Source organism: Canis lupus, chromosome 2 (genome assembly GCF_011100685.1).
Source record: "Canis lupus familiaris isolate Mischka breed German Shepherd chromosome 2, alternate assembly UU_Cfam_GSD_1.0, whole genome shotgun sequence".
NCBI lineage: Eukaryota > Metazoa > Chordata > Mammalia > Carnivora > Canidae > Canis > Canis lupus.
The window spans coordinates 84,294,582-84,316,122 of record NC_049223.1 but is presented as its reverse complement, the minus strand read 5'-3'; the positions used below and the strand labels follow the sequence as shown (position 1 = coordinate 84,316,122).

At 49.0% G+C, this 21,541-nt stretch overlaps 1 protein-coding gene across 1 annotated transcript in view; it reads right to left on the bottom strand.

Moving 5' to 3' along the window:
• The window catches only part of MTOR (mechanistic target of rapamycin kinase), a 120,091-nt gene that overhangs the window by 97,642 nt on the left and 908 nt on the right, over nucleotides 1-21,541 (bottom strand). Inside the window, exons 2-13 of the mRNA XM_038532031.1 lie at nucleotides 20,137-20,312; nucleotides 19,397-19,505; nucleotides 18,458-18,690; nucleotides 16,560-16,760; nucleotides 15,579-15,713; nucleotides 7,934-8,209; nucleotides 7,729-7,837; nucleotides 4,638-4,824; nucleotides 3,630-3,758; nucleotides 2,469-2,713; nucleotides 1,188-1,403; nucleotides 642-847 (exon numbers count right to left, since the gene is read on the bottom strand). Coding sequence (XP_038387959.1) covers nucleotides 642-847; nucleotides 1,188-1,403; nucleotides 2,469-2,713; nucleotides 3,630-3,758; nucleotides 4,638-4,824; nucleotides 7,729-7,837; nucleotides 7,934-8,209; nucleotides 15,579-15,713; nucleotides 16,560-16,760; nucleotides 18,458-18,690; nucleotides 19,397-19,505; nucleotides 20,137-20,298 — 2,208 coding nt within the window. The 5' untranslated portion in view covers nucleotides 20,299-20,312. The remainder of the gene's footprint in view (nucleotides 1-641; nucleotides 848-1,187; nucleotides 1,404-2,468; nucleotides 2,714-3,629; nucleotides 3,759-4,637; nucleotides 4,825-7,728; nucleotides 7,838-7,933; nucleotides 8,210-15,578; nucleotides 15,714-16,559; nucleotides 16,761-18,457; nucleotides 18,691-19,396; nucleotides 19,506-20,136; nucleotides 20,313-21,541) is intronic.

The window sequence follows — 21,541 nt, the reverse complement described above, 5'->3', positions numbered from 1 at the left end:
GACAATTTATGGGGTAGGTGGAGACAAAAACTGGGGAGCCAGGTTTTAGCTCAGATCCTGGGGCGCCTGGCTGGCTCAGTCGGTAGAGCATACAGCTCTTGATCTTGGGGTTGCGAGCTCGAGCCCCACGTTCAGTGTGGAGCCTACTTAAAAAAAAATTCCTAATAGACAGAGCAGCAAGGTCAATCTCAATCTTTGACTCTAGTCCAGCAGCTTAGTTTGGCCTCTGACGTGATTTATGAACCAAAGCCAGGGACCACAGACCAGGGCAATGACTACAAGAAGCAGTGCTGGAACTGTTCCCAAACCTGGCCTCTGTGCCTGACCTGGACTCAGCAAGAGCAGGAGAGTGGAAGGACAGAGAGGTGCTAGGAAAACTGACACCATGTGCAGCAGACCGAGTGGAGAGGGCCAAGGAGTGGGACCTCTGGTGACTTGCCAGGAACAAGAAAAGAGCTGCAGAAGACGTTCGCCTGGGATAAGAGGCCCCCTGGGGTCATGCTGCCAAGAAGCTGGGAAAACATGGACCCTTGGAGCCAAACAGGGCTTTTGTCAGGTATCTCGATCTTTCTCCCCTTCCTTGTCCTCATCTGTCTTTCCCCAAACGGCTCTTCCCCATTGCCTCTAGGTCACACCATTACCTGGATGAGCATCTTGCGCAGGAAAGGCATGACGAAGGCCGGGTTCATGCTACTGAGCCGGCCCACGGTGCAGATGGCCAGCTCCCGGATCTCAAACACCTGGTCGTTCAGGGCCACAAACAGGGCCTGCAAATTCTCTGCCTGGGCCAGGTGTGCATCAAAGCGCTCATCCAGGGACGCCAAGACACAGTAGCGGATGTCAGGGTCTGCAAGAGCAATTTCGCCTTTGAACGCCTCTTCAATGCCATCATCCCTCTGGTCATTTCCCAGTTTCTGACCCACTGCCTCTGGCCTAGTGAGAGGATGCCATGTACCTTTCTCTCATCTAACCTGTCAGCTTTTCCTCTACTCATAGGAGCAAAGACAACAGAACTAAAGACAGATCCTTTTACACCAGTAGGGTAGAGTAGCCAAGCCTAATGCTCTGGCAGAGACATCAGCTGGACATCGGCTTGCTGAGGCTGAGTCTCTAGAGAGCCATGCAATGAAACTGGCTAATTCCAACTGCCCCAGGCGCACGGACTGCTCCTGTCTCATAAACCGTACCAGGATCTGTTATCCCAACCACAAGCAGTTTGCTGAGCACGTCTGCCACCACTTGCACTGCAGTCTGGCTGACCACATGAGCGTGGCCACTGATGAGGTGGACGGAGGGCGTGAGCAGGCGGGAGCAGGTGCGGGCAGCTTCCATGCGGATCTCCTTGTGCTCGCTGTTTAGGAAATGATCCGCACAGTGGCGGACAAACTGGGTCAGAGAGTGGCCTGGATACAGAGGCAGAGAGAAAACAAAATAAACGCTGCGGCTTTGGTTGGTAGGTCTACAACTTGCTAGCTGCATTTTTCATTTCATGGTTACGAATTCAATTTTCCACAAGATATTGACCCAGAATTCTTCTCTTTAAAAAAAGGCAACAAATGGGTTTCCAGTCAGCACAGAGGCGGAAGGGAGGCGGAGGAGCTGAGAGACAGAAAAAAGGCATCCTCCCACCCCCCCATCTTAATCCTTTCTTTATTTCCTTCAAAGAATGAATGATTCTGTTTTATTTTGACCCAAACTTTTATATTCCCAGAGAGTAAGAACAATTCTTGACCAAATTTACCTTGTCTATTTTAGTCCCCAGATTTGAATACCAAAAGAGAGTCTGATGTAGGCTGGGTTTAAATATAGCTACTTTCTATTCATTAGACATAAATTATCCTGGGTGCTGATCAATGCAAGGGACGAACTACAAGAGGGAAACCACAGACGGCTGTAAGCATTCAGATGGCACGTTCAGACTTTTTGTACTTGCTTGTTTCCCCGCAGTCTTGAGCAATACCACCTACATGATCTTAAATTTCAAAAGTACCCATTTTTTCTCTCCTGAATAAATCTCCCTAGGGCACTGATGTGGGTTTATCTGCAGCTTAGAACTCCAAACAGAACTACACAGTACAGCACTCTTGAAAATCACATTGCCATAGGAATGAAACACCTAAAAGTCTCCAGCTTAAACATTTTAAAGCATTAAATACCATCTCAGCTTCATGGACAAGGGGAGGGATTCGGGGGGCTCCATCTCTGACCTTCTCATCTCTGAAGCATTAATTCCTTGATCAATGCATAATTTCCCTGAACACCATCTGCCCTCAAACTCAGGATGGAAGAAAGAAACGAAGAGGCATCAACAATACATGCAAAGAGCTTGGAGGCTGAGCCACTACAGGATCAGCTCCCGGTGTCTCCAGGATCCCCAGCAAGACACCGGAATTCTAGGAGCCCTCATTCTTTTCTTGGGGTTCCCGGGAACACTCGCTATCTTGGCAAGAATGGCTGTGATTCCTTACCTTCAAACTCAAAGCTGCCAAGAGTTCGCAGGGCAAGAGTAATGCTGCCCACATCGCTGGCCTCGGGGAGGGCTGTGAGGCCGGGGGAAGCTAGCTGGTGGGCCAGGCCCTTGGGCATGCCCGGGTGCCGGAGGGGTTTGTGCATCAGGACCAGGGACAGCATCTTCAGGAGCCCATCCTGGATGTCCTTCTTCAGCTGCGGAATCTGACGGCTCAGGTCGTAGAGCACAGCAGTGAGGGCAGGGCTAAGGGGAAGGAAATCAGGTACCTACGGCGCTGCACAAGACGTTTGTCTGTTCTTGAGAAGAAATAACCCTCCTTGTCAGAGAGGGGATTGGGCCCATACTGCGTGGTTTGTTTTTTTTTTTTTTAAAGATTTATTTATTTATGATAGACGTAGAGAGAGAGAGAGAGAGAGGCAGAGACACAGGAGGAGGGAGAAGCAGGCTCCATGCTGGGAGCCCGACGTGGGACTCGATCCCGGGACTCCAGGATTGCGCCCTGGGCCAAAGGCAGGCGCTAAACCGCTGCACCACCCAGGGATCCCCTGCGTGGTCTTTAAAGTACAAAGGATACTATAAAATAGAAATGTCCTGAATTCTCTTGGCCTAGTCAGAGATTTCCAAACAATGTACAGATTTCTAGTCTTTGCCAGGACTTACTAAATATAATCTAGACACTGCAGAAGACCAAGGCTCAATAAACAATCTGGGAAGCAAACTGAGAACATTATTCTTACTTTATAGCTTAAGAGAATGCAAGTGAGAAAAGCTAGGCAGTTTCCCAATGGTAACATAAACACCTGCAAATATCGCTCGAGGACTTCTTATGTGCAAGACCCAGAGACCAGAGTGACTGTTCCATCAATTCTTTCACTTAACCCCCTCGACAACCCCGGGCAATGGGAGCTGAGATTGTGGCCGCTCTTCAGGTGAGAAAACTGAGGCTCAGAGAAGTCAAATAACTTGGTCAGGATCACACAGCTAACTAGAGATGGAACCAGGATTCAAAAACCAGCCTGTGTGTTTAGCGTGAGCTCGCCTGCCCATCCAGTTTACCATGCAGACACCCATGCACAGCTCTCTCTCAGTGCCGTCCTGATGCTGCGGGTCAAGGCTCACACTACCTAAGATGGGAGAAGCTCGAGTTTCTGACACCCACCTCAGTCCCACTGCCAGCATGGGCTCCAGCAGCTCCTTGATATCTTGTTGGATGCCCGGCCCCATTGCCCGGGCCAGCATGCTGATGCAGGTGAACACTGTGGCATCCACCTGCATGGCCTTCTGTCTCCTGCAGAGGACCAAAAACGTGGCTACTTCAGACACAATGACATGGTGTGATGCCCCACCTCAAAATCGCCTTGGGGCAAGGAGGGCAGGTGATCCAGGCAGGGAACTGACAGCACAACTCTAGGGGCCCACGACACTGGAGACACTGGAGACTTGAATTTAACAACAATCCAGCAGATGGCAGTCGTGTGTCTTAAGGGGCCCCTTTCCGGAATTTGCACACAAGGCACCAATTAGTGCGGTGCTGGCCAAAGAACCTATTTAGGAAGCAAACCGATGTGTGTATCAAGGGCCAGGGTGTAGGGTGCATCCATCTTATGGGAAGAAATCCTTCTCCCCACCGTGAGAAGGCTGGGCTTTAGAATGCGGAGGCTTATGCTGTCACCAGAACGATCCTTGCTACTAACACAGCTCTGATCAACACTGAGCTGCGCACTGAGGGTTTTTCTTGTATTTTATTCACCTAAAGGTTCTGAAGGGTGGAATATTGCACCCAACTTCAGCAATCAGGAAAAAGGGACCATTAGTTCCCTTCAGTTCCAGTCCAGAGGCTCTCTTTTTAGGTCTTACATCAAAAGACCTCTGAAAGCCAGAGAAAACAGCAAAACTAGGAGATTCCCAGTTAATAACAATATTGAAAACAGCACTGGCACCTAACGTGTCCACAGGGTATCCAATTTCCCCAAATGTTTATATATCCATCACTTCATTTGAAAAAGGTTGGCACCCAACCAAGGAAGGGCTGGGCGGTGAATGATATGCTACCCCCTGAAGGTTAATGATGCAGAGAATGGGCTTAAGCTCCATGGAAACTGGGCTGGAGCATCCCTTCTCTCCGACCAAATGGGGCAGACGGTGAAATCATAATAGGGATGCTTACTTATGGGCAAAGTCCTTAGGGGGTAGGGCTGCACGGATGATGTCCAGCACACGAGGTAAATAGACCTTAAACTCAGATCTCACAGCCACGGAAAGCAGCCCCAGGGCTTGGAAGGCTGCTGTACGTTCCTTCTCCTTCTTGACGCAGCTTAACACATGGTTCATGGTATCTTGGAGGTACTGGGTATCTGATCACAAGAAAGACAAAGCATATGGGTCAGGGTTAAGGTTGGTGTATATATTAAAGGTCAGAGTTCCTGTGAAACACTTAAATTTAATAAATTAAAAGCGCAACGCCTGGGTGGCTCAGTCAGTTAAGCATCTGCCTTCAGCTCAGGCCAAGATCTCAGGGTCCTGAGATGGAGCCCTGTGTCGGCCTCCTTGCTCAGGGGGGAGCCTGCTTCTCGCTCTCCCTCTGTCTGCCCCCTGCCTGTGCTCTCTCTCTCTCTCTCTCAAATAAATAAGTAAAATCTTTCAAAAAAAAATTAAGATAGCTTGTTGGAAAAAGATAAAGAATTTCGAGGATGTATTAACCAAAATCTTATGCTTGATAATCACTCATCGGATATATCTTTTGGAAATATTAGAAATAGAAAAATTTTCCCCCCTTAATTAAAATACACACACACAAGATCTTAAAGGATCTCCAAAACAATAATATTGCATAATTGTCCCCGTTAGTGCTATACTTTGAGGGAAACACTATATGCTCTTATTTAAGAAACCTATATTAAATCTTGCTTAAAAACAAAGAGACAATCATCTAAACGATTTTATGTTACATTGAAATTTAAAGCAATATTGAATACTGTTTGCAATAAACAGGCCATTCTACCCAGCTTAGGCTGGGAAATCACTTTGCTATTACCCAGAGATTTCTGTTAGAGTTATATTCAATAGAACAAGATTTAGTCTGTAATTTGGGAGGCCACAAGTGTACTTTCATTAAGTTTACATCAGCCAATGTGCACGGGTAGGCGATTCTTGGGCAATTTAAGCCAAAGCGTTATTATTCCTCTGAAGGCTGGAATTTCCTGATTTTTGCCTCGCCTCTATTTCTTCCCCCTCCATCTTGCCGGCCTCAAGTCTGTGCACCAGCAGAACATACGTAGCAGTAGGGAAGGCAAGACCACACATCCACTAGAAAGTGAGGGGTGCGCAAGGCCCCCCAGAAGCACATTTAGGAGGCAGTGGAGTCCCAGACAGCATAGACGCCTCCCTGCATTTACTCTAATAAGAAAGGTCTTGTCTCGTGGCTCTCGTGATCAAGTGACGCTGTGGCACTCTGTGGCTTGAAAACAGAAGAGCAAGTGACGTAACCTTAAAATCAGAGCATGCTCACGAGGGAAAAGGGACCTCTGCACGGGGACAGCATTTCAGCAGGAAAGGAGCTTAACCCAGGAGGGTGATGTCCTTTGCCCGACTCAGCATCCTCAGACACTAGGAATCTGACACTGTTCTCAGGGTGCTTGAAAGGCCCACAGCCTGCATCGTTGGAAGTTCAAGCAATGACTTCCAAACTGCAGGTCTTTAAAAAGTGGCACTTTCCCAATGGGGCGTGTGCATGGAGGCTGTCCAGGCTGAATTTCCATGACACATTTTAGTGTATTATTTAATAAAACAACAAAAACCCACATCAAATGCCTAAACCTAGGGGACCTCTGAGCCTTGGTATCCTTGCTCCTAGGCGGTCCTTTGAACTTACTGGGGTAACTTTGATCAAATTCATGCCAGACTTTGATCAAATTCGGCCTAGTTATTACTTTCTTTTGAACCACAGACGTTCAAACCATGGTTATTTAAAGCTCTACTGAACAGGGGCATGTCTGGTCAGTAAAAAGGAGAACAGCTGCTGGGCACCAGGTAGGAAGAATGGAAAACTGGAAAGATGCAGCTGATTTCCATGATATCATTTCTCTCTGCTTCACTGATTTTATGTGGCTAATTGTCTCATCCTTACTTAACACATTCTAGTCTCACTACAGCACACTGGACACCAACGATGTATTTTTCTCGTTTCATCTGGGTGGTGTGCACTGGGAATGGCATCTGCTGAAGGTCAGGCTGACCTTGCCCTTCCACTCCTGGCTCTCATTTGCTCCTGAATCCTTCTGAAGCACAGGCAAGGTGCACCCCAGTGAGGTGCAAAGAGAAGCTCAAGACAGGGTCTCTCCACTCAGCAAGCAGGGAGGTAAGATAAGGATATTAAGTACAAACAGGCAACTGGAGTATTATTATCATTCTTGCCCTTGACCTTACTTCTAAAATGAATCTGAAGGAGGTAGAGGAGGCAGTAAAAACATAATAATGGTTCCCATCCACTGGGGCTTACTCCGGCCCTGGGACTAGGTGTGCAGCCATTAACGCAGTTCATCTTGCAAGGCAAGGACTGTCATTCTCATTTTAGGAGTCAGGAAGCAGAGGCCCAGGAAGGTCAACCTGTCTGGAACCTACAGTTAAGGACAGAAGCAGGATTCATCCCAGTTCTGATGCCAAACTTTCCACAGCTGGGGGCTATAAAGAAAGGTTGGGGCGGGGGAGAGTGCTTCCAGCTGGAGTCACCCAGGAAGGCCGTAGGCAGCAGCCAGCGTCTGAGCTGGGGCAGCTCCACGGCCAGGATTCCCACTGCCCAGGGAAACCAGGGCAGGAATATGGGAAGCCGCAGTCCCTCATCCCTCAAACCTGCCTCCAGCACCTCCAGTCCTTCCTCCCTGAGAGTGCGGAGGCAACCACGTCAGGGGCAGAGGCAGGACGGTCACCAAATCCCCCCGTCCCACAGAGAGGCTGCTGCAGGTATGTAAACCCACACTGCCCCTCCTTTGGTCTCTCATGACAGGTAGGCCTGTCATGAACTTGTCTTCCATACATGCAAGCTGCTTGGTTCCAGAACTGCCTCTGTCTCCACATTGTGATTTCTGCCTGTGTCTGCTGCCTGAACGTGGCGCGGCCGAAACCAGACGGGAGGCCAAGGCACCCAGACCAGCCCCGCAGTCAACGTCACTTCAAATGAGAGCAAGCGTGACTCTCTGACATCGCTTCCGTTTGGTTTCCCTTAAACGGGTAATGACAGGACACGTCCGCGACATCCTCACCTGTGAAGGCAGAAGGTCGGAACGCGGCCAGGCGGGGCAACAAATTAAGGATTGTCATTTGGATCAGCGAGTTCTTGCTGTTCCTGCACTTCAGCACCCACTGGCACACCTGAGAGAGGAGGACGCAGGGTCGGTGAGGGAAAGGGACCGCGGAGCCTGGGGACAGGGACGGGGCTTGGGGGGCAGCTGGCCTCTCGCTACTCACCTGATCGAACTTCTCCTCCATCAGGTCTCGGCAACACCGACTCTCCACCAGGGTGGACTTGGCTGGGCTGGGGGAAGCCCCGAACCCCATGAGGCCTTGGTGAGAGCTGTACCCCAGCAGTCCCACCAAGGCGTTGGACTGCGGGGGCTGGACAGCCTGGAAACTGGTGAAGGGCGTGATGTGGCGAGGTTTCGTCCCGAAGCCCATGAGGTCCTTGCAGTACTTGTCGTGCACCAGCTGCTGCTGCGTGATCTCCTCCATTTCTTCTCTCAGGCGCTGTACGGGGGGAGGGGGGGTCACCTTTACTCACAAGTGCCATGTGCTGAGCCACCGTGGGGTCTACCGGGCGACGCGTCTGCCCCACCCTGAAGAGGGACTATTTTCAAAGTGGGGGGTGCCCACCCCTATCTCTGTGGATTCCCCAGAACCCCGCAGGGGGCCTGGCTCTGTTCTAATTCAGGCGGAAGAGCACCACCTACCGAATGAGGAAGCAGTAGCAGGGGGCTGGCCGCCAAGGGTCCCTCCCCGAGTTGGGGCAAGCGGAGGAGTTGCACAGGGCCGTGACCAGACCGCAGGCTGCGGCCAGGAAGCCTCTGGCGAGGGCGATGCACAGCCCCACGCCGGGGTCCTGGCGAGGACATTCTCTGTTTCCAGGCAGAAACAACTTGGGCAAGTAATTTTCCGGGGATCTGAGACGCCGTGGCAGGAGGGGGCTAACCTGACTGCCTGAGAACTCACATCTATGTCCTTCGCAAAGCTGCTCAGTCACTGTCCAAACTGAGGAGGACATGAAAACGCTCGTTTCTCTCGACACAGATACTCTCGCTTTTCAGAGATCTTCCGCACTATCACGATCAAGATCACCCAGGACTACGAAGCTGCTACGTCGGCTGGTCAATTCTCAGTCTTCGTCTAATCTGACTTACTTCTGCAGCATTTGATCCAGCCTCGTGTATCCTCCTCTTTGAAACTCTTTCTTCCCTTGGCTTCTTGGATCCCCTGCTTTCCCGGCCTCTCCTCCCCTCCCAGAACCACGGTGCTCCTCCTCTCCCGACCTTAGCTTACCAGGCCCCACCTCTTCTCCAAGGACACCAGTGCTCTGCTGGTGGACATCCGGTCTCTGGACTTGGAAGTCTCTTGAGTCACGACTGTGCTGGTGACTCCCAAGTCAGTGTCTCTGCCCAGATCCCCCCGGAATGACTCACTTCTCTGCTCAGATGCCCAACAGGTATCTCAAACTTAACATGTTCAGAAGCAAACTCCTGACCTACCTCAAACCTGCTCCTTCCATCTCACTCCTCCCGTCTCAGCAAATGCCACATTATCCCCCCAGTGGCTCAGGCCAAAACCCTGGACTCCTCTCTCTCTCTCCCATCGACCCCCAAGTCCCAAATTCAGAACCCTGCCACCCCTTGGAATCCAACGTAGATGCTAAAAGTCATGCTTCCATAACACTTAAAAGCAAGCCAGTGGGTATATAAATTTGTTTAAAGAAAGCTATTTACCTTTTGAATACTCTGCATACAGAAAACCAACCTGAGTGATGCATACCAAAATGTAAACAACAGTGGTCAACGTTGAGCATTGATTTTAATTTTTAAAAACTCTACCAGTACTAGATACTGACTAGAGGAGAGCTTTGGGAAATAGAAATGAGCAGCCTGCACATCTCCCACTAGGGTGCAAGCCACAAAAGTCCTCACTAAGTCCTTCCTTACTGGACTCCTGGCATCCGCACGTGCCCTGTCGACAATCCACCCAACATGGTAGCCACAGCAATCCTTCTGAAACACGAGTCACAGGTCACTCCAATGCTCAAAACCCACTAACAGCTTCCCACTTCACACACACAGTCTGTATGGTCGCTCCTGAGACCCTACACAATGTGCCCCTTTCCTTACTCTAGGTATTCTTCCGACTCCATCTCCTGCCTCCCCTCTCCCGTCACGCAGCTCAGTCCAATGAGCTTGTTCCCCTCCAAAGGCAGCACGCTGTCGTCCTGAGGCCTCCGTGCCTGCAGAACCAGCTGTCTGGGTCTCTTCCCAGGTATTTATTTGTACGGCTTCTTTCTTACCCCCTTCACAACTGTGCTCAGAGGTCACGTTTTACAATGAAATCTTTGATCCATGCTGGCACTCCTGGTCCCTGTCCCTGCCCTAATTTTCTCCAGAACGTTCATCACCATATGATATACTACAGCTGACCCTTGAACAACAGGAATGTGAACTGCACTGATCCACTTACATGTGGATTTTTTCTTCTGTAAATACAGGACTGTAAACGTATTTCTCTTTCTTAAGAGTTTAACAGTATTTTCTTTCCTCTAGCTTACTTTATTGTAGGGACACCGTATATTATACACATAACGTATAGAATATGTATTGATTGTTTATGTTACCAGTAAGGCTTCTGATGAATAGTAGGCTACTACTAGTTAAGTTCTGGGGAGTCAAAAGTTACATGAGGATTTTCAACTGCATGGCGGCGAGGGGGGGGGGGTGGGTGTTGATGCCCCAATCCCCACATTGTTCAAGGATCAACTGTATATTTTTTTGTGTATTATCTCCTCCTTCTAGAATGTTTTATTCACTGTTGCATTGTTCTAGTTCTTAGGACTTGGTATAGCTGGCTCACAGTAGGTACTCAGTATTTGTTAAATGAATGGATAAGTTATGGAATCATACCTGACATCCAGATAGTTCTTCAGAATTTACAAAATTTACAAAGTACCATTTCATTTAAATCTATTTAGGTGATGGGGCCTCTGGGTGGCTCAGTGATTGAGCACCTGCCTTCGGCTCAGGGTGTGATCCCAGGGTCCTGGGATCGAGTCCTGCATTGGGCTCCCCGCGGAGAGCCTGCTTCTCCTTCTGCCTGTGTCTCTGCCTCTCTCGGTCTCTCGTGAATAAATAAAATCTTAGAAATAAATAAATAAATCTATTAGGTGACACTGTGCTGTTTTCCTAGAAAAAAACAAAGATCTCATGGCTGTGTGGGCTATGGTGGAAAGCCCACGGATACTTGGGTGGGGAATCTGTGAGGGCTACCACTTAGGGAATACCAACTCCACTGGGTGCTGTGCTAGGCCTTGGGCCCTTCATGTATACAGTCGACCCTTGAACAATGTGGAGGCTAGGGGCACAGACATGCTGTATGGTTGAAAATCCATGTGTAACTTCTGACTCCCCCAAAACTTAACTACTAACTGTTGACCGGAAGTCTTACCGATAATAAACAATTGGTTAGCACATATTTTGTGTATGTATTATATACTGAATTCTTATAGTGAAAAAGCTGGAGAAAAGAAAATGTTGTCAAAAAAACCATAAAGAAGAGAAAATATATTTACGGTACCATACTGTACCTTTCAATATCATAAGTGTATGTCATCTATGGATAAGATGAATCGTCTGTCAGTACCTACACGAATACTGTCCTATTTGGAGCAAAACAACATAGACGTTTGAGGTGTTACTAACACCAGACAGCAAAAATGAAAAGATAGTGTGAAAAAGAAATTAGTATTTATTTACAGATACAACGATTCAGGCACCAATAATGAAAAAGCAGCAGTAAGATTGTTTTAGACGGTTGCTTCGTGGTAACCTAGTTTATACCCTAATGAATGAGTCCTTATCACATTTTTATCACGTGTAGCACCACAGTCATATTTCATAACTTTATTGGGAACACCGATACATTTTTTTAAAACCCACTTACCTGTGATGATAGGTTGATATGCAGTTTCTCCAATTATGAGGGAGACATACTGTACGGCAACGAAATTCTTTGAAAGCTAAGTTACAAAACAGTAAGAAAACCAACACATTACTGACTTTAACTTTATAGCAGACATCGCTCACCTTACGCCCACACAGGGATAGGCTGTCTACTTCCACACGAGGTCTCACGTGATCAATTCGCAGGCAATGACACAAAAACATCTCTCAGTCTTGCCGTCCGGTCAATAGATTTCCACACAAAGACTCACAAACACACAGCAAGTTTATTAACCGTCTGGCACAATGACTGTTTACGACCCCCTAGCTGGCAGAGGCTCACGGCGAGGGTCTGCACCTCGTGGGTCTCACGGTGAGTAGGCTGAGGCAGAGGCGGGCCGGCGTGCTGGGTGGCAGCCGCGGAAGACGTGGGAGGGGCAGCAGGAGACTCGCACGCCCTGTGCAACGTTACAGAAATGCATCCTAGCTCGTTTGACTTTTTTGCTTTTTCACTTCTCCAGGAATGTCTTTGTACTGCACTGATCCTTCTTCCACGGTCTGCTTCACTTTTAGTGCCTGTATCATAGAAGGATCCCTGTCATAAAGGAAGTCAAAGCAGTCCTGAACAGTCAGCTGCCTTCTGCGTCCTGGCACTGCGGCTTCCAGGTCTTGCTCCTCCTCATCCGGCACCGGCTCGGAAACACTCAGCCCCGACAAGTCGTCTTCTGTTCATTCCTCTGGTGTGGCGTCTACTAGCTCCTGAAATTCTACAGAATCCATATCGCCCTTCAGCCCCCCACCTTTTTTGCCACATGCACTTTCTTCCAATCCTTTTCACGGTTTCCTTGACTGGATCTGCCGTTAAGTCCTGTGAAGTCATGCGCGATATCTGGCCAGTTTTCTCCAGCAGGAATTTCGTGTTTCAGGCTTGAAGGCATTTGGCTTTTTCTACAACAACGATGGCATTTTCAGCGGTGTAATCCTTCCACTTTCCATCAGGGTCCTCTTCCACAGTGTTGACAATCCTTTTCATACAGTACCATGTGTAATGAGCCTTAAAGGTCACGACCCAGACCTAGAGGCTGAGTTAGAGATGCTGGGTTTGGGGGCAGGTAGACCACTTCGAGGACTTTGGCGTTAAACTCATGAGCTTCAGGGCGGCCAGGGGCATTGTCCAATACCAACATTGTCCAGTATCAAAAGAACTTTAAAAGGCGATCCCTTATGGGCAAGGTGGTGCTTGGATTGAGACAAAGCGTTAAGGGAACAAATCCTGAAAGAGAATTTTTGTGGTGCTTGTAGCTTCCCTCAAAGCTCGAGGGTTAGCAGCTTTCTAGATCAGGGCCGTCCTGATCATCTGCTCCACTGTGTAGCACAGTGAGAGAATGAGCCTGCCCCTGCCTGCCTCAAATCCCGGTGCCTGTTTTGCCTCCTAATAAATGTCCTTTGTGGCATTTTCTTTTCCAGAGTGGAGCATTTTCGTCTGCATTAAAGCCCGTTCAGGCACATATCATTTCCCCTCAGTGATCTTCTTTATGGCACCTGGGTCAGCAGAAGCGGCTTCTCCTGTTATCTTGACTTTTTTTTAAGTCGAACCTCTTTCCAAACTTATCAAACCATCTTCTGCTGGCATTCAGTACTCTAGCTTTCAATACCTCGCCTTCCTTTTGCTCTAAGTTGTCATATAATGGTCTCGCTTTTTCTAGAATCGTATTAGGGGGTTCAAGTATGCCTTTCTTACAGCAATCCTGTACCCACATAAAAGCTGCCTGTTCAACATGAGATAAAACAGATTTCTCAAAAAGTACAAGATTTTTGTGCCTGTTGGCAAAGCTGAAGCAACAGCTTCACGGATTTCCCTTTTCTTTTTTTGCAAGGGTCCTTATGCTGGATTCATTTATCTTGAAATGGTGGGCAGCCACAGCTGCAGAGCTCAATCTGCAGTGCCTATCAAGCCATTCAATTTCTTCTTATAATGTCATGACTCTGCTCCTTGGGAGAACTTCACTAATGGCACTCGTTACGGGTTCCACAGTATTATTCAAGGTCTACGGTACTGCACTAAACACGATGAAAAATACATGAGAAGTGCGACAGAGCCCTTTTTACTGCAATGCGCAATTTACTGGAGGGGCCAACTGTGCACACAGATCAGCCGTGCACAGCGGTTTAACCAGATTCTCGCAACACGAGCTCACCGCGACGGAACAGAAGGTGGCTGCGGAATTACTACAGTGGGACAGCGTGCGCCACAATTAATCTTAGGCAGTTAGGATTTAATGTTGTACCTTCCTATTTGCTCACATTTCTCTCGACTGCAAACGGCGCCATGTATAGTCTGTAAATGCTGGTGTGCATAAGTTTGGGTAAATTTTTAATTTCAGTAATAGATTTGTATATATTTTGTGGTAGTAAATAATGTAACAGCCTACTATCTACTTGTATTTTATGCATTCATGACATATCGAACTTTTTAACATTTTCAGTATTTCTAGGCTACATGGGTCATCTGTGAGTTTTCAAATTGTCACGGACCTCCAAAAAATTTACCAATATATTTACTGAAAAAAAAAAAAAAAACCCACATGTACATGCACCCGTGCAGTTCAAACCTGTGTTCATCAAGGGTCAATTGTATTTAGAAACCTCACAGGAGCCTAGTAAGGTGGATGAGATCCCCGTCAAAAGCAAGGAAATATGATGCATAAAAAAATAAAATAATGTACCCAAGTCCACGGTATTGAGAGGGGTGGGGATTCAAAGCTAGACCCCCGTGTTCTACAGATAGAGCAGCAGGTGCTGCCCCGTATTTACAGCACTGCCGTTACCAAATGCCCCCCCCCCCCCCACTGGGTGTATTAAAGCAAGAAGCCCTGCGGCAAAATTTCACACCAACTCACTCCCATGCAGGAAGACACGATGGAGCTCTTCACCAAACATATCCATCCTGAAGCCAGTGGACTCACGCTGAATCTACTCTGCGTCCGCACTGCCAACACCAGTGGAGGCCACCACCATCACCCGCCCAGACTACTTCAGTAGCCTCCCAGGGCAGCCGGGAGAATGGGCCCCAACCACAAGGACTGCAGCTGACCAAGGGCCCCACTGTGACTCTGACGATGTCACCATGTTTGTGCCACAGCCACGCCTGCCGCGGTCGGCTCTAGCCAATGACAGCACGCATGAGGAATGCTGGGCGGGCCTCCCCCAGAGCCAACTGTGGCCTGAGGCCCCCACGGGGCGCTGCACGGTGGCCCAGCATGCTTCCAGCCCACTTTGCTTCACTGTCTTGCTCACTCAGAGCCAGCGCTGCCCTGCTCGCCAGGCCCTCCCTGATCCCTCCCCATGTTTTTTCCCTAACAAAAATGCTTACACTCTTAACCATACCCCCTTAACTAGTCTCCTGCTTCCTACCTGCCACGATGCAAGCTTTGCCCCACAAGCCGTCAATGATTATTAAAAATGGAGGCCCCCACAGCACTGCCCTGTGTACACACCTCCAATGTTTGCAAGGAGAATCAAAGCCAGTGTTCACCACGAACCCGAGAGGCCTCTGAATGTGTCCCCTCCCCTCTCCCCTGCTCTCCTGCACTGACCACATTCCCCTTCTTTCTGTTCCCTGAACTTATCAAACTCTCTCCCACCACAGAGCCTCACCCAGAACACAACCTCCCTGCCCACTGCAAGGCTCACCCCTCCACGTCATGCGGGTCTCAGCGCCAATGGCACCACCCAGACAGGAAGGCCACGCCCTCCCCCTGCTGCCCTCCATCTCATTACTTCATAGGACTTTCTGAAGTGACCCTGTTTACTTGCTTATTGCTTGTTTCCCTTACAAAACATCCTCTGTAAGGACAAGGATCTCGCCTGTCTTGTTCACAGAACGGCATGTGGACGCCAGACTCCCTTCTGGCATGGCTTCTCACCTCTCCCTCCATGCTGCTGATTCGGACCAACTCGTTGAGGATCAGCAAGGCTCCATGGATGCGATCATCCCGATTCATGCCCTTCTCCTTGGCCAATGTCTCATCAAACCCTTTCTCTGCTTCTTCAAACGTGTGCTATTAGAGATACAGAATGTGTTCATCAGCCAATGTCCAAAGGTAGACAGAACATAGGCCCACCCCCCTACACAGGGGGTTCTGCGGCTCACTGGCTTGTGCCAGCAAATCAATGACATGAATTTACCAAGCTCTCTTGTCCAGTTTACCTTCAACCCAAACGATACCATGACTGTCCTATTTAACAGATGAAAAACAGAGGCTCAAGGAAATTAAATGACTTGTCCAAGGTCACACAGCCAAGCCAAGCCTAGAACGCCGGTCTCCAATGCCACAGTCAGAGCTGTCTTTGTGGGACAAGCTTCTTGGTTAGGTTTTCTTGGCAGCAGCAATTGGCACAGGGCTTATGACACTGAAGGAGAGAGAACCAGCCCTTTCTAAATCAGTATCACTATGTTGCTGCTTCTCCGATACCCACTTTTCTATATTTTAATATCTCTGCGAACTCTTACAATTGTTCATAAGAAAGCAGTAAGTTATAGCTTAACTGTATCATATTTTCATTTTTTTTTTAAAGATTTTATTTATTTGGGCAGCCCCAGTGGCGCAGCAGTTTAGCGCCGCCTGCAGCCCAGGGCGTGATCCTGGAGACCCTGGATCAAGTCCCACGTCAGGCTCCCTGCATGGAGCCTGCCTTCTCCCTCTGCCTGTGTCTCTGCCTCTCTCTCTCTCTCTCTCTCTGCCTATCATAAATAAATAAATCTTTAAAAAAAGAAAAAAGAAAGAAATCACTGGAGACCAATGCGACTGTGACACTCGCTCTGTGGCAAGGGCCCCCACTTCAGCCAGGTAATTCTGTCTGTGAATGTGCTTTTGCAGGTGGATGGGATCGCGGCATGTGCTCACCCGATACCACTGAGGCTTCTGCATCTCCTTCGGCTCACGCTGGGTGGTGAGGATCAAACAGGCACGAAGGGCAGCCACAGCTCCCTCACGGATGGCCTGTTTGGGGTCCCATACAGCCACAAAAATGTTGTCAAAGAAGGGTTGCACTTGCTGGAAGAAGAAGGTGGGGACGCTGACAGCCAGCTCACGGAGAACTAGAACCTGGGAGGAAAAAGCACACGGAGGACCCTCATCTGTATCAGAGAGTTTAGCTCTATCCCAATATGGCCTCTTGTTGTCCCGGGGCGTGTATATGTATCAGGAAAAGAGCACACTTGTCCACCCTTCCAGCTAGGAATCTCTGAGGACCTAGGAGTAAAGCAAAATTGATCAAACATCTGTGTTCGTTACACTGGAGTATTTATAAACACGGGATGCTTGTCATCTTAGGACATAAGCTCTGGAAGGCAGATGTGTTTTAGACTTTGTATGCTGCCCTGCTGACAGCCGAAAAGCATCGCCAGAACACGGCAGTATCCAACAAACATTTATTGAATGAATGTTCAATATTTAATCTTGCTTTCGTGTTCATCTGACAGTGGAAGAAACTAGAGGTCAGAGGTTGTTTCAAGCTTCAGACTTAGGAAGGACAAAGCTGACTTGAAGCAGACTTCAGGTGTCTATCGCTCCCCCAGTACTGGGACCCCTCCTTGTGGGGCTGGCTCCTAAAGAGGGGGCCCACAGCAAAGATCCAAATGACGCTCTGATCCTCAGCACACACATTCCCAGATCCTTTCCCTTAAGGACAGACTCTCCCTCATCTTGCAGCCTGAAAGTCTGTCCCTCAAACCAGCCTTTTCCAGGGATGAACCTCAAAAAGCAGTGGGGATATTGGGGTTCCTGGGTGGCTCGGGTGACTAAGTCTCTCTTGATCTCATCTCAGGTCTTGATCTCAGGGTCGTGGGTTCAAGCCTACAATGGGCTCCATATTGGGTGTGGAGCCTACTTAAAAACAAAACAAAAAAACCAAAGCAGTAGAGATGCACTACAAGAAGAGGATAAGAGGCTCCTACATCCCCAAGTGAAAAACAGCCAATGGGGAAAAAGGAAGTTTGGGTTAGGTACCAACCAATCAACAAATGCCTAAAAAACAGACAAAAAGGGCGCCTGGGTGGTGCAGTTGATTAAGCATCAGGCTCTTGGTTTCGGCTCAGGTGCTGATCTCAGGGTCCTACGGCTGAGCCCTGCCACTGGCTCCACACTCAGCACAGAGTTGACTTAAGCCTTTTCTCATTCTCCCTCCAGCAAGCCTCCTACGCTCACACATATTCTCTCTCTCTCTCTCTCAAATCAATAAATAAATTTAAACAAATAAGTAAAAAAATAAATAAGGAAGGCCTGAAAGGAGGCAGGCCACTGCTTCCACTGGAGGAACTGAAGGCCCTGCTGCCCCGCGCCTCCCCTCCTCCTCGTCCTTCTGTATTCCTTCAGTACCGTACAGAGACCTTGACGAAGACACTGATGGGAAAGTACAGAGCGGACAGTTGTCTGGGGCTTTGGAAGCCTTTTGGCTCGCGGCTCTTTCCCTTGCCTATGGCTGAGGTGTGCCTTCTGTTTAGGAGGCAATTTTGATTCTAGAAAATTAGACATCAAGGTAAGCGCTGCACTTAGGGCTGCCTCTCAAGCAACAAAAGAGAACTTAAAGTTTGCCCTTCAGGTTCGGAGCTCAGGGCAAAAAGAGAAAGGGATTCAGGACGAAACCAAAGGCCCCTGAGAAGCACAGTGCCTTTGCCTGGAGTGTCCCCTCCTTTGTCTGCCTTTCAGCGACCTGAGCCATTGTGTGGAGGACCCCGACACGGCGCCACGGCTCCCCAGCCAGCTGTGCCCCCCACACCCTCACCCCCGCCACAGGCACTCACAGCTGCGTGTCTCCGGCCCTCGTTGCGGTCGGCGCCCAGCCACTCCAAGGCTCGCTTCACCTCAAACTCCACATACTCAGCCGTAAAAGTGTCCCCTGCCATGGCAAGGCGGCCAATGGCCTTGGATGCCATCTCCATTACAACTGGGTCATTAGAGGGGAGGAGGTTCCGAAGATAGTTAGCGAATCTGCCAATCCGAGTGGCATTCCCACCTTCCACTCCTATGAGGCTGGCTGGTTAAGAGAGGAAGGCAAAAGGTGAGGATAGGCACATCCTGTCTAGGAGCGTGCCCTGCCCTGAAAGGAAGGCTGGCAAATGACCCCTTCCTTCTACCCTGAGCACAGAAGGCAACTCCCAGATGGGAAGGATGCAGATAATTTTCACTTAAAAGCAACAGATTTGATATTTGTGCCAGAACTACTTACGTAAAGCAAAATAACCTCATTTTGGTACTTAAAATTTGTTTTCCCAAGAAGAAAAAGGAAGCAAACTAAGAATGAATAAGAATTCACCAGACCAGTCCCTGGGACTTGAAAACCACATGCTTTTTATCACTGTTCCCACCTCTCCCTTTCCATTGGTGAGCCCGGCTGGCTATACCAGACTGCTCTACAGAGACACCAGAGCCTGCAACAAGCAACACAGGGTAGCAGAAAGAAAGCTGGCTTTGAGTCTCAGCGCAGCCACTCTGTGGCCCTAGAAAAGCTGTGTCACAGTTCTGAGACTCTGTATCTGAAAATACCAGCTTTGCCCACATCCCAGGACTGTTGTTAGAATTAATATCTGAATAAGCACGCTGAAAGCCACAAGCCTCCTTAAGAAATTCCTTAAATAGGCAAGAATGAAGCATCGGTATGCAGCAGACACAGGTGCAGTGGACACAAAGGTGACCCACCCTTTATTCTCAGCTGTAACTGTCAGCAGAGACTCTGTCCTTACCTATGGCCAAGATGCCACCTTTCCTTTCATTGGCATCTGAGCTGGAAACCAGTTCAAAAATGTGATGGTTCAGCTGGTCATAGAAGCGAGTAGACTCCTCTTGACTCATCTGCAAAGGAAGATGTACTCAGAACAGCTTCCGAGATGTCCCTGATGCTGGCGGTGGGGGTAGGGAGTGGGGGGGAAGGGTGGCTTCCAAACGGGAGGCCTGAGAGGTGGCCTGCGGATACGGTTCAAACCAAAGAGGCCAAAGCTGCTGCCACTCTTATAGTTGTAAACTGTTGAGCAACTGAACTCGCAGTTCAGTTTACAGAATAAATGCTCATTTGAGCATCTACCCCAGGTAGGCCGCATCCTGAGGTTACAAGGATGAATGAGACACTGTCCTGACATCACGTGGGCTCCCTATCTAGAAAGCCCCAGGCTACCAACTCTTCAAACGCATCCCAACCACTGTTATCAGATGGAAAGAACTGAAGGTCTGGAACACGGTGGCAAAAAGAAAAAAAAAAAAAAACGAAAAGCGACAGCTGAACTCTACACTGACTCCTAAAATGCCATCACAACACAGAAAATGCCACAGAGCCGTGTAGCCACTGCAAAGGCACCTGTGCATTTTATGGACAGGAGACACTGGGGGCCTTCGTGTTCCAAACCCTCACTGAGCTGTCCAAAGGAATCTCAACCAGTGCTGGTACATTTAGGCCTAATGCTCCCCAACGAATCCCGGAAGCCCCAACCTCTCGGAGCTCCATGGTGACATAGTGTTGGAGCTCCTTGGCAGCCTTGGCCCTGGTCTCCTCATTCCGGCTCTTCAGGCCGCTGGCGAACTGCTGTAGGACGCTCACGTTACTCGACGTGGTGGTGGCTGCGGTGGCGGCAGCAGGTCCGGTTCCAAGCATCTTGACCTGAGGTTCTTTGGAGAGAAACTTCCTTTAATAGAATATTAACTGGATGACAAACTATCGTGATGAATTTATTTACGGCCGCAGTGCCTCAACACAGGTCTCCACCCTGCCCACGTCTGGGAGGGGATCCCAAAAGGTTGGGAGACCTCACCGAGGAACATACAGAAAGCCTTGATTCAGTCGCCAATGACTGGCATTGAAGACAGGCGGCCGAGCAGACAGGGTCAGGGTCAGGGTCACAGCATGGGCTGTGGAGCCAGACTACCTGGGTTCGGACCTGGTCTGAAACTGTATACTTAGTATGTCCCAGTTTCCTCACCTGCAGGAGGAAGGATACTAGCACCTAACTCATAGTGTTGATGTGAGAATTAACTGAGTTAATAAATATTAAAAAGTGCTTAGAACGGGGCCAGGCACACAGTGAGTTCTTAGTAATTGTTAGCTATTTTTATCATTATGACAGCCACATATGGGGCACAGTGCCAGGCACTAGAGATGGGGAATAAAACAAGCCTAATACTGCCCCTTTCCTCAAGGTGTTCAATTTAAAGAGGGACTTTGATTTTTATTCTATGCCAGCACCATGCAGTAAAAATGCAAGCCCTAACTGTAATTTCACATTTCCTGGTAGCCGTAACTAAAATGGTTAAAAAAAAAAAAAAAAAAGAAAAAGAAAACAGGAGATATTAATCATTTTTTAAAAAATCCCATACGTCCAAAATATCGTCTCAACACGTCACGAATGTAAAAAAGTATTGATGGATCTCCCATGCTCTTTTTGTACTAAGTCTCCAAAACGTACTGTGCGCTTCTCCGTTCACGGCAATCTCAGGGTGGACCTGTCACATTCCAAGCGCCCGGGGCCACCTGGGGCCGCTGGTCACTGTACGGGGAGCGCGGTCCTCCGACCTGTGAGGACTCGGAATGTGAGCGGAGACTGCGAGGTTCCTGGGGCCGCTCACTCCTTCAGTCAAGTGCTGTTCCTTCCCTGGGCACGTTCGCACCACGGGCTGGGCCCAGGCTGCTCGGGGAGCAGCGTGGATACGTATTCTGGGGATGCCCGGGATTCCATCACAAAATCAAGTTTTCAAGATCCTTATTTTGGAAAATATCCATGAGATGCGGGGGGGGGGGGGGGGGGGGGGGAGACACACAAACAAAACGCCACCCCAGGGAATAATCGGTTTTGTAAAGCTTTTGGATGCTCCAGGGCAGGAACAGGCCTGCAGGGGACCGG